Here is a 13702-nt window from a genome sequence, read left to right on the forward strand (position 1 = left end):
CTCTTAATCCAGCAAAAACACTTGTATGTATTTTTCCTGTAAAGATACTGGTCCCTGTGTGCAAAGAAACAAGTAGAAGAATGTGTATTACAGCACATGTCGCTATCTAAATAGCTAAAACTTGCAAACAATCGAAATGTTTATCAGTAGGATGGTGGGGAAATAAATTACAGTGCATTTTTTGCCTACTCATACGGTGCACTTTCAAAAGATCTATAAATACACTGATAGGAAAAAGATCTTTAAAAGTGAGGATAGGTAAAAAGAAATTGCCATATATGATTCATTTAGCTAGCCAACACCTGTGTTTGTATATGTGTAGATAATATTTGTAAGTACCTAGAAAGAGGTCTGGAAGAATAACCACCAAATTGCCACCAGCAGTTAGCTCTGGAAGAGGAATGAGGTCGCAGGCTTTGGGGAGTGGGAACTGGGACGTGTTCTGTATCTCAGGAACCATCCCCAAGCTTTACTGTTAAAATGACATAATAAATTGTGGAGGCAGGTCTGGGTATGTCCAGGTCTTGGTTATTTCTCTACTCCTCCATCCACAGTCCTTGGCCTTTCTGACGAAGGTGATGTGAAGGTGAGGGTCCATGGCCCGCATACACAGGGAAACGGCGCTGTGCTCCCGGACAGAAGAACATGCTGTCCTTATATTGCTTGTGCTCAGGTTACCCCATTCTGCCGGGGCCAGCTCTGCCAGCAGGTCCCACGAAGGCTCAGCTGCAGCTGAGAGAGCTCAGAGGCTCTCCAGGTCACTTCTGTGGCCCAGCTGCATGGAAATTAATTAGAAGCAGACCACATCCCCCATGGCTCGGGTCTCAGGGATGCCGAAGTCATTAGCAGCTGAGTTCGGCTCCAGCTTCCATCTGTGTCTTCTGAAAAATGTGTTGGGGAAGGAAGAGGCGGGCAGGCTGAGTTAGTGGCTGAGGACGATACAAGTTTAATTCCCAGATAGTTTGTCAGAGTCATTGGGGTGCAGTGACCCTCAGAGACAGGGGTGTTTTTCATCAAGTCAGAGGCGGCCCCAGTGTGCTGATTCCCCTGACCATTGCAAGGAAATTCCCTTTGCTCTAAATGCGTGTGTCCTCCCTGGAGCACAGGGGGTGGTGACCATAGCAACAAATCAGCCAAATATTACTTTGTTCCCTTTGCCTTTTGTGAAGCCTCCCTTGCCACAAACAACTTGTGTTACCGTTTCAATTATAACTAGCTCTTTTCCTTCTTTTTCTCTTTTTCAACTTGGTCTAGGATCAAAGAAAGAAGGACAGAAAGATCAAGATGTTAACAAACCTGCTGTTTCATCTCCTAAGAGAGCTGTGACTTCAGCCACCAAGCTTCATTCACCAGGTATTTAAGAAATGTGATCAGTGCCATTTGGGGAGAAGGCTTGGACTTATAATTTCTTTGGTTCACGGGTCATTAATAGAGCAGTGCCAGCCCATGTGATGTGTGTGATATGTTCCAGAGCTTGATGTAACTACACTGGTGTGTTCTGACTCGAGATGAAATGAACCAGCTGTTCGCATCATCATCTGGTTCATGTTGGGAAAAAAAAAATGTTACCGTGCTACTTTTAAGTAGCACTCTTCTCGTGTAGGAGTATCTGCTATTCCGACAGCATGTAGAAATAGTTTATAATCGAAAAACAGACTTTGAAGATCTAACCTCCAGAGATAATTATATTTTCTAAAAAGAACAAAAATTGAGAAACAACAGATATCAAATACTTGCGATTTCATCAATGGAAAGCATTTATTTACCTTTAGAGTTGAATAAACTAGGTAACATCATTTGAGAGTTGAAAATCATTCATATCATGAAAATTCATATCGTGAGGCATTAACCCCTTTGCAGAACAGAATGCAGTCTAATGTCAGAATGTTTTCTGTAAGCACAAAAATTGTAGCAATAATAGCAGCTACTGTTTGAGTTCTTACTGTAGCCCAGGACACTGGGTACTGGTCTAAGGTCTTTAAATGTATTAATTTATTCCATACCTGCAAGACCTGGGACAGGCATGATTATTGCCTCTCCCTTTACATGCGAGGAAATGGAGGTGCAGAGATTTTCATTAATTTGCCCAAAGTCACAGGAAATAAATAGTAGAGACTCAGTCAGATCCCAGCCACTCTGAATCCCACAGTTGCATTCTTAGTCACTACTCTATTAACCAGAAAGCCTGGAGAATAGAGAACTAGCTAATATTTCTGGTTAATTGAAAATGTATAGGAAAGAAGCCAAGCCCCATGTTAGAGGGTCAGAAGACAAAACTGTGTGCCTAAATAGGGTGAGAGGTCGGCGGGGAGGAGGACCATGTATACATCTGAAATTTCCAAAGGGCCACACCCTCACTGGGTGAATTAGGAAGAAAAAGAAAATTCACCCATAGGACGAGCCTAGCTTCTTGTATCTTTGGCTCTGAGAGAAGGTAGGGACGAGAGACAAGTTCTCTATTAGGGATTCCTCACCCTCAATCCGCCCTGCCTCAACTTAAGAGCCGAAATCCATGCTGCCACTGTGGTCTGAAAATTCAATTTAACATGCTGTAGCACTTGTGTGCACACAGCAGAATAAAATGTAAACATCATTACACACTCAAGGAAATAAGCCACCGAGTAATTCCCTTCAATTCCGGGGGAAGAGAGTAAAGGTATTGGGTAATTTTTAACTTTGTTAAGTCAAACTATATGTGCTAAAATTTCTAGGATAATCAATAAAAGAGAGCATATAGTTCTGAACCAGTAGAGGGGGAAAGGTTAGAATGAGGGGTAAAAAAATATTTCAGTCAATGAAAGTGAAGGCAAAAAGGGGAGAAAGGAAAAAGAAAGAAGAAGGATAAAAGGAAGGAAGGGAGAGGGGAGAAGTTGAAAGAATAGAATAAGACCTTAGAAATGAGTTTAGAGAGGTAATAATGAAGGTCCATGAACTAAATTCTCTAGGCTAAATCAAAGATTTAGATTACCAGCCTGGATTCACTTATTGAACAGTCAAAAAGTATTTATTAAATGCATGGTATACGCTGTGAAATCCAGCTTTAGACTGCCTAAAAAGTACACACCTAAAATAGAAGAATATTGAAAGGTTAAACATGAAAGATACTTATACCAAGTAAATATTGGTTACAGTTTCTGTAACTGTTACAGTTTCAAAGAATCTTTCTTGTGGTATAATTAATAAACCACACATTTGTAAAACATACAATTTGATACATTTGACACGAATGCACATAGACCATCAGCACAATCCAGATAGCAAACATATCTGTCATCCCAGAATGTATCCTTGCGTCCTTATGTAATCCCGCCTTCCTATCCCTCTGCACCCCCCAAAGGGAGGTGCATTCTATCTCTATACATTAGTTTACATTTTCTAAAATTTCCTATAAGTGGAATCACGTAGTATGTGCTCTGCTTTTCTCTGGCTTCTTTTATTCAGCATGATTACTTGGAGTAGGCCATTCCTTTTTATTGGTGAATAAAATTTCAGGGTGCAGATACCACAATTTATCCATTGACCCATTAGGGACCTTTGGGTTTCTACCCCAAGGATTTGGCTATTGTAAATAAAGCTGCTCTGCATGTTTGTACAAGTCTTGATAGGGACATCTGCTTTCGCTTCTTTTGGTAAACATCTAGGAGAGGAATGCCCAAGTCATGTGGCAGTTATTTGTTTAAACTTTAAAAAATGTTAAAAGTTTTTCCAAGGTGGTTGTACCATTTTATATCCCCAACAGTAGTGTGTGAGAGATCTAGTTCCTCCACATTTTTGCCAGTATTTGGTATGGCCAAATTAATTAAAGGCATTGTAATAGGTATGAAGTGATATTGTCTGTGGTTTTAACCAGCATTTTCCTAATAACTAATGGTGTTATGATGTTGAACATCTTTTTAGTTTATTTGACATCTGTATATGTTCTTGGATAAAATATCTATTCAAGGGTCATCTGGGTGGCTTAGTCAGTTAAGCGTCTGCTTAAATGATATCAGCTCAGGTCATGATCTCAGGGTTGTGAGATCGAGCCCTGCTTCAGACTGTGCTGGGCAAGGATCCTGCTTAGGATTCTCTCTCTCCCTCTCCCTCCAGCCCCTCCACTCCTGCTCTCTTAAAAAATATATATCTATTCAAGTATTTTGCATTTTTACTTGGACTGTTTTCCCATTGTGTTGAATTGAGTTTTTATGTGTTTTGGATACAATTTTTTTCAGCTACATGATTTTCAATCTCACCCCACACTTGTTTTGCATTCTCCCAGCAGTGCTTTTGAAGAGTACACATTCTTAGGTTTCCTGAAGTCCAATTGATATTTTTTTTCTTTTATAGACCATGTTTTCGAAGTTACCTAAAAAATTTTTGTGTCACCCTAGGTCACAAAGATTTTCTTCGAAATTTCTTTCTGAAAGATTTAAATTTGGGGCACCCAGGTAGCTCAGTTGGTTAAGCATCTGCCTTTGGCTCAGGTCACAATCTCATGGTCCTGGGATCGAGCTCCACGTTGGGCTCCTGATTTCTTTTACTGGGCTTCAACTGGGTTTAGCTAGCCGATATCATTAGTTCAAAATCTTTCTTCTTTTCTAATGTGTACATTTAGTACAAAAAAATTTCCCTTTATTCACTGCTTTAGCTATAGTCCACAAACTTTGATATATTGGGTTACATCTTCATTGGATTCAAACTGTTTTCAAATTTTCTTTTATGATTTCTTCTTTGTTCATGATTATTTCAAATTGTGTTTGCAGATATCTGGGACTTGGCAGAGACCTTTCTGATTTTATTTCTAATTTAATTCCACTGTGGTTAGAGGACATACTTTGGAGGACTTGAATACTTTTAAATTTATTGAGACATGTTTTATGAGTCACAACAAAGTCTGTCTTGGTGAATGATTCATACATACTTAAGAAAAATGTCTGTTCTGCTGTATCTGTGTGAAGTGTTCTACAGATGCCATAGGTCAAGTTGGCTAATGGCATAGTTCAAGTATTCTATATCCTTACTGATTTTCTATCTACAGGTTCTATACATAACTGAAAAAAGCTGTTGAAATCTCAGAGTGTAATCGTGGGCTTGTCTGTTTCTTGTTTTGGTTCTATCATTATCTGCCTCCTGTGCTCTGAAGCTCTGCTACTAGGTACATAAACATTTAGGATTGCTTATCATTTTGATGAATTGCCCCCTTTATCATTAGGAAATGATGCTCTTTATTCCTGGTAGTATTTTTTTTCCCTGAAATCTACTTTATTCTGTATTAGTTGTGTACTCCAGTTTTCCATTAGTTCAGCTTGGCATACCTCCTTCCATACTTCTCCTTTTCATCCGTATTTTTCTTTATATTTAGGGTGGTTTCTTACAGCATGTAAATGGCTCTTTTATTTTTTCTCCCATCTGAAAGCTCTGCCTTTGGTGTACATATTGTGTTATTGATTTGATTGGGATGAAGTCTACCACCTTCCTATTATTTACTACCCAATTCACATGTTCTTTTTTCTTTTTTTCCTTATTTTACTGCCTTCTTTTATATTAACTGAATATTTATTATTCCATTTGTTCCCTTTATTGATATATTAGCTCTCTGTATCTTATTGGGTTATTTTAATGGTTGCTTTAGGCTTCATAGTTTCTATCTTTAACTTTTCACATTCTGGCTTGAAGTGATATTGTATCACTTCACATATAGTACAGTTGACTCTTGAACAACATAGGCTTGAACTGAATGGGTCCACTTTTATGCCGATTTTTTTTCTTCAGTAAATACAGTACAGTACTGTAAATGTATTTTCTCCTTCTTATGATTTTCTTAATTTCATTTTCTTTCCTCTAGCTTGCTTAATTGTAAGATTACAGTATCTACTACATATAACATACAAAATATGTGTTAATCAATCAAACAATATGTGTTAATCAATGTCATCGGTTAGGCTTCTAGTCAACAGTAGGCTACTAGTAGTTCCGTTTTGGGGGAATCACCAGAAGTTATATATGGATTTTCAACTGCATGTGGGATCGTTAGCCCTAATCCCCATGTTGTTCAAGGGTCAACTCTAAGAATCTTCCAATTGTATGCTTCCATCTCTCTCCTTCTGGCATCTGTGCTGCTATCAAGCCCTTTCCTTCCATGTGCACCATAAACCTATACTACATTGTTGGTTATCAATGCTGTTTTCTTTCAAGGAGATTTAAATAAGAAAAATGTCTTTTACCAATATCCTTGATGAACATGGATGCAAAATTCTCAGCAAGATACTAGCTAATTGGATCCAACAGTACATTAAAAAGATTATTCACCACGACAAACTGGGATTTACTCCTGTGCTGCAGGGGTGGTTCAACATCCACAAATCAATCAATATCATACACTATATTAATAGAAGAAAGGATAAGAACCACATGATCCTCTCAATAGATGTAGAAAAAGCATTTGAGAAAATACAGCATCCTTAACATAATAAAAACCCTCAACAAAGCTGAGGTGGAGGGAACATACCTCAACATAATAAAGATCATATACAAAAGACCCTCCACTAATATCATCCTCAGTGTAGAAAAACTGAGTGTTTTTCCTCTAAGGTCAAGAACATGACAGGGATGTCCATTCCTTTTTTTTTTTTTAAGTTATCTTTTTATCTTTTTTTTAAACATCTTAATTTAATTTTATTTTTTTCAGTGTTTCAAGACTCATTATTTACACACCACACCCAGTGCTCCATGCAATACGTGCCCTCCTTAATACCCACCATCAGGCTCACCCATCCCCCCACCCCCCTCCCTTCCAAAACCCTCAGTTTGTTTCTCAGAGTCCACAGTCTCTTATGGTTCATCTCCCCCTCTGATTTCTTCCAATTCACTTTTCCTTTCCTTCTTCTAATGTCCTCCATGTTATTCCTTATGCTCCACAAGTAAGTGAAACCATATGATGTCCATTCTTACCATTGTTGTTCAGCATAATACTGGAAGTCTTAGTCTCAGCCATCAGACAACAAAAAGAAATAAAAGACATCCAAATTGGCAAAGAAAAAGTCAAACTTTCAGTCTTCACAGATGACATGATACTCTATGTAGAAAACCCAAAAGCCTCCTCTAAAAAATTGCTGGAACTGATATAAGAATCCAGCAAAGTCGCAGGATATAAAACCAATGCACAGAAGTCTGTTGCATTTCTTTACACCAATAATGAATCAACAGAAAGAGAAATTGAGGAATCAATTCCATTTATAATTATACCAAAAAACGTAAGATACCTAGTAATAAACCTAACCAAAGAGGTAAAAGATCTATACTCTGAAAACTACAGAACATTTATGAAAGAATTGAGGAAGACACAAAGAAATGGAAAAACATCCCATGCTCATGGATTGAAAGAAAAAATATTGTTGGGGCGCCTGGATAGCTCAGTGGGTTAAAGCCTCTACCTTCAGCTCAGGTCATGATCCCAGGGTCCTGGGATGGAGCTCGGCTCAGCAGGGAGCCTGCTTCCTTCTCTTTCTCTCTCTGCCTCCTTCTCTGCCTACTTGTGATCTCTATCTGTCAAATAAATAAAAAAGATCTTAAAAAAATTGTTAAAATGTCTATACTACCTGAAGAAGTCTACATATTCACTGCAATCCTTATCAAAATAACACCAGCCTTTTTTCACAGAGCTGGAACAAACAACTCTAAAATTTTTACAGAACCAGAAAAGATCCCAAATAGCCAAAGTAGTGTTGAAAAAGAAAACCAACCTGGAGGCATCACGATCCCTGACTTCAAGCTTTATTCCAAACTGTAATCATCAAGTCAGTATGGTACTGACACAAAAACAGACACATAGATCAGTGGAACAGAGTAGAGAGCCCAGAAATGGACCTTCAACTCTATGGTCAACTAATCTTCAACAAAGCAGGAAACACCCCAGGGGAAAAAAAGAGTCCCTTCAACAAATGATGTTGGGAAAACTGGACAGCAGCATGCAGAAGAATGAAACTGGACCACATTCTTACACCATACACAAAAATAAATTCAAAATGGATGAAAGAGCTAAATGTGAGACAGGATTCCATCAAAATCCTATAGGAGAACACAGACAGCAACCTCTTTGATCTAAGCCACAGCAACTTCTTATGAGACACATCACTGGAGGCAAAGGAAATGAAAGCAGAAATGAATTTTGGGGACTTCGTCAAGATAAAAACCTTCTGCACAGCAAAGGAAATAATCAACAAAACTAAAAGGCAACTTACCAAATGGGAGGAGATATTTGCAAATGACATAACAGACAAAAAGCTAATATCCCAAATCTATAAAGAACTCATCAAACTCAACACCCAAAAAACAAAAAATTCAGTCAAGAAAGTGGTAGAAGATATGAACATTTTTCCAAAGAAGACATACAAATGGCTGAGATACACGAAAAAATGCTCGACATCACTCATCAGCAGGGAAATACAAATCAAAACCACAATGAGATACCACCTCACACAGGTCAGAATGGCTAAAATTAACAACTCAGAAAACAACAGATATTGGTGAGGATGTGGAGAAAGGGGAACCCTTTTACACTGTTGGTGGGAATGCAAACTGGTGCAGCCACTCTGGAAAACAGTATGGGGTTTCCTCAAAAAGTTAAAAAGTTAGCTTCCTCAAAAAGTTAAAAGCAGAGCTACCCTATGCCCCAGCGATTGCACTCCTGGGTATTTATCCAAAGGATACAAAAATAGTGATTCAAAGGGACACATGCTCCCCAATTTATAGCAACCGTTTATAGCAACGGTTTATAGCAACCGTTACCCCAATAGCTAAAATATGGAAATAGCCCAGACGTCCATTGACAGATGAATGGATAAAGAAGATGTGGTATATGTATACAATGGAATTCTACTCAGCCAACTAAAAGAATGGAATCTTGTTATTTGCAATGACATGGGTGGAACCAGCATGTATAATGCTAAGTGAAATAAGTCAGAGAAAGACAAATACCATATAATTTCGGTCAGATGCAGAATTTAAGAAACAAAACAGATGAATATAGGGGAAAGGAAGGAAAAATAAAATAAGATAAAAACAGGGATGGAGGAAACCATAAGAGACGCTTTAAAAAAAAACCTTATTTATTTGTCTGAGAGAGAGAGTGCAAGCATGAGTGGCGGGGAGGGGCAGAGGGAGTGGGAGAGGGACAAGCAGACTCTCCATTCACTGGGGAACCCAACTCGGGGCTTGATCCCAGGACCCTGAGATCATGACCTGAGCTGAAGCTTAACTGACGGAGCCATGCAGGCTCCCCAGAGACTCTTAACTCTGGGGAATAAACTGAGGGTTGCTGGGGGGGGGGACGGACATGGGTGCGAGGGTGGGGTAATTGGTGATAGGCATTAAGGAGGGCACTTGAAGTAATGAGCACTAGGTGTTATATGCAACTAATGAATCACAAAATTCTACCTTTGAAACGAATAATACTCTATATGTTAACTAACTTGAATTTAAATAAAATAAAAATAAAAGTAAAAGAATCATAACTAAATTTCAAAAGAACAAAAAATTGTGTCTAACTAGTAACTTTAATAAACCATTGCTATTTTAAAAAAAAGAAAGAATAGCTAGTTATCAAGCTAAAAAGGACTTAATATTTATTGTAAACAGAAATAGTAGAGATTATTTAACCATGGTACACTACTTGTAGAAATTAATAGCTGAAATATTTTTTTTAAATATTCCAGCAAAAAAAAAAGTTTTAAAAATTTGTTAAGCAACACTTAGATCAAGTTAAAAGCAAATAAAAAATATTGGAATATCCAGAAAAAAACAAAAAATGAAATTGGATATAGTTAAATAAAGTTTAAATTTTAAATATGAGGAGAGAACAACAACAACAAAAAAGTATCTCAAAGGGAAACAGATTAAAATACATATTAAATTTATATTACTAATTTATTTTACTTACTAATTTAAGTAAGATTTGTTTTATTTAATAAGTTTTCATCTGGGGAAGTTCAAAAAAAGGAAAAGAAAAATGTTATTTTAGATTTACTCACGTAGTTCTCATTTCTGGTGCTTTTTGTTCCTTTATGCAGATCCAGATTTCCATCTGGTATCATTTTTCTTCTATCTAAAGAATTTTCTTTGACTTTCTTGGTGGCAGAGCTTTTCTGGTGGTGGACTCTTTCTGTTTTTTTTACCTTCATTTCTCATAAGTACTGTCACTTTGTTCAGAATTCAGGTTAGCCTCCCCCTCCCTCCCCGCTGAAGTATTTAAAGATGTTGTTTTGCTGTCTCCTGGTTTGAATGGTGTCCAGTGAAAACACACTGCTATCTTTATCTCTGTTTCTCTGTCCATAATTGTCTTTTTCTACTCTGGCTCTTCTGAAGGTATTCTCTTAATCACTGGTTTTGAGCAATATGATTATACTACACCTTGATATCTTCTTTTTCCTGGTTTTGTGCTTGAGGTTTGTTGTGATTCTTAGATCTGTGAATATACAGTTTTCATAAAATTTGAAAATTGTTGCCCATCATTTCTTCAGAAATGTTTGGGCCTAAGCCCTCCTCTTCAGGGACTCCAATTGTACAAACTTTAGGCCCCTTGAAGTTGACCACAGCTTCTGTCCAAAGATAACAGTGTTCATTTTTTTTTAAGGTTTTATTAATGTATTTATTTGAGAGAGAAAAACCTAGAGAAAGAGAGAGAGCATGAGCCAGGGGAAGGGGTAGAGAGAGAGAGGGAGAAGCCAACTTCCTGCTGAGCAGGGAGTCTGACATGAGACTCAATCCCAAGACCCTGGGATCTCGACCTGAGCTGAAGGCAGATCTTGAACTGACAGGCACTCCAACACTCTTCATTTCTTTCAGTCATTTTTCTCTGTGTGTTTCATTTTGGAGAGTTTTTCTTATGGTATATTTGTTAATTTTCCTTTCCTTCTTCTTTTTGAAAATAATAACACCTATTTGTTTCTTCTACTGGTCACAGTTCTGTAGATTAGACACCCAGATCTGGTGTAGGTGGGTTTTCTGTTGAGAGTATCACAAGGGTGAAATCATGATGTCATTTGGGCTAAGTTCTTAACTGGAGGCTCTAAGGAAAAAATCCACTTTCAAATGCATTCAGGTTATTGATAGAACCACTTCATTACAGTTGAAGGACCCAGGTGTCTGCCTCCTTGCTGGCTGTCAGTTAGGGACCATTTTCAGCTCATAGGGCCCCTGACAGCCGCTATTCTACTTTCTGTTTAATGGATTTGTTTATTCTGGACATTACATATACATTGAATTGTATAGTATGGGGCCTTTTATATTGATTTCTTTGGTGTTGCATAATGTTTTTGAGGTTCATTCATGTCAAAGTACAAATCAGTATTTTATTCTCGGTTTGGGCTGAATAATATTCCATTACGTGGATATATCACATTTGGTTTACATTAATCAATGGATGGACACTGGGGCTGTGTCCAGTTTGGGGCTACTCTGAGTAATGCTGCTTTGAACATTCATGTTAAAACCTTTCCTTATGTCATGTCTAAATCTACTCTTAATCCCATTCTGTGTATTTTTTATCTTAGACATTTGAGCTTTCAATCTCTAGAATTTTTATTTAGGCCTTTTTAAAAAAATCTGGTTTGTCTCTACTTGACATATTCAGCAATTCTGCTAGCTTCACGAACATATGGAATGTAGTTACAAAGAACTGTTAATCATCTGTGTCATTTCTTGTGGGCTTCAATTGATCACATCTCTCCTTATTATGGGTTATATATCCCCACTTATTTGCATGCCTGAGAATTCTTTTAGATGCCAGACTTTCTAAAATTTTCCTTGTTGGCTAGTGGATTTTTTATATTCCTGTAACTATTCTTAAGCTTTTATTCTTAAATAAAACTATGTTACTTGGAAGGAGTTTTGTTTGTCAGTTTTGTTAGGCAGGTCCCAACGAGGGATCAGTCCAGAGCTAATTTTACCAACTACAAAGTCAAGACCCTTCTAGGTGTTCAACCTATTGCCTCATGAATTATGAGGTTTTTCCACTCTGACTGATGAAAACAGGAACAGATTCTGAACCACCATGAGCTCACAGGAATTATTCCCTGGAGTCCTTTGTGAAATTTTTTCCCCTGGCCTTCTCAGTCATGCCCTCATATGAAAACTTGAGGGGAGCCTCTGCACGTATCCAGAGTGCCCTCTCAGTGGAGTGATGTTCTCCCTGCCATACTGCCTTGTAACCTCTGAGTTACAAGGCTCCCCGAGCCCCCAACTCCATTTTCTCAAGTTAGGGAAACCACAAGGTCCCAGCCTCATTCCCCAGTCTTGAAAGTCACTCCACGAAACTGGCTGATCATCTCCTTCACTTTCCAGCTCAGGGATCCCTGTGCTTCATTGCCTAATGTTGATACCTTGAAAACCATGGTCTTATCTATTTTGACTGAGTTTTTTGGGTTAATTTCAGATCAGAGGCTAAGTTTGATCCTTCTCACTCCATCTTGGCTAAAAGCAGTTTTCTATTTTAATATAAAATTTTAGCAATGTTATAATACTATTAAACCATGATTTTTAACCCTTGGAGAAAAACTCAGATTTACAAAGATATTTGTACTTCTTATAAATAATAAGAAATTTCCTGAAAAAGAGAATATTTTTATGTCAATTTTTATTTTGCTTAGAGAGTGGATGATAGTGACAAAGTTTTCATAGTTGGCTTTGGAAACCCTGATTATAACTTCCTGGGGTTTTTTTTAGTCCATTTATACATCAGTATAGCAACAAATCTACGCCTTCCGTGGAAAGGGAAATGAGAATGTCTCCTTTCTAGAGCATTGCCGGTTGATACCCATTTTAGTCATTCCTGCCCTCACCCATGCTCAGGACTGGCTGGAAGGAAATTTCCTACCCTCACACCATTTGCTGCTCACCTCCCCCACCACTAGCCAACCTCAGGGAAACAAATGCCAGAACTAAGTGGGAAAATAGTGTGCTACCTGGCAAAATTTTCTGGAATAAATTTAGATCCATTTAAGAAAAATAAAGCCTGTCCAAAACCATGAAGAACTGGGCACCTGTGCTTCCTAAGGGGTCCGCTGGAACCAGTTTGCAAGAATCAGATTTCCTTTCTGCTAGGACGTTGGCCAAACTCATGAAGTGCTTTTTCCTTAAGCCAGGAAGCTATCTATCCAAGTTGCGTCCTATCATTCTTATTTATAAGGGTTAAGGTCAAGGGCCTTCTCAGATGTTGTAAATAGGCAGATTCCAATGCTGCCTGTTTGTTTATCATGTCAGTTAAGCCTCCAGCTTTAAGATTAAACCACACTTTTCCATCCATTAGAATCCTCTAGATAGTGAGCGGGTGGCTGCGAATGAATTTTTAATATTCTCTTTCCATTTTCAAGGGCTGTGTTCTCCCCAGTGCTCTGCCTTTGCATGCAAACAGCTTGCATTCACCTTTGTGAGAATTTAAGGTTACTGGCTTTTTCCTCTGAGCTGCCAGTTGTCGCTGGGATCATCACAGATTCTATCTGCCCCTAATCAGAGTTATGCAGCCAGTAGGATCTCTGAAGAGGAGTTGGGATTGGGGGGAGATTGAGGTAAGGGGAGGATGTTCTGGATTTAGAGTATGCCCCAAACCTGTGAGATCTGTCAGAGATGCTGCAGAGTGAGCCAACAGTGTGCTGACATGGGAAGAGCCGAGGGCAAGGAGTTATAAATGTGGAATCCAGATCCAGCTGGTTCCCCTCTGACCATGGAT

At 38.3% G+C, this 13702-nt stretch overlaps 1 protein-coding gene across 2 annotated transcripts in view; it reads left to right on the forward strand.

The window, feature by feature from the left end:
- Positions 1-13702, forward strand: part of MTUS2 (microtubule associated scaffold protein 2) — a 589185-nt gene that overhangs the window by 439034 nt on the left and 136449 nt on the right. For both annotated transcript variants that reach the window (XM_047723045.1, XM_047723044.1), the window contains exon 7: positions 1255-1353. In XM_047723045.1, the coding sequence (XP_047579001.1) occupies positions 1255-1353 (99 nt within the window). The remainder of the gene's footprint in view (positions 1-1254; positions 1354-13702) is intronic.

Source organism: Lutra lutra, chromosome 3, assembly GCF_902655055.1.
Source record: "Lutra lutra chromosome 3, mLutLut1.2, whole genome shotgun sequence".
Classification (NCBI taxonomy): domain Eukaryota; kingdom Metazoa; phylum Chordata; class Mammalia; order Carnivora; family Mustelidae; genus Lutra; species Lutra lutra.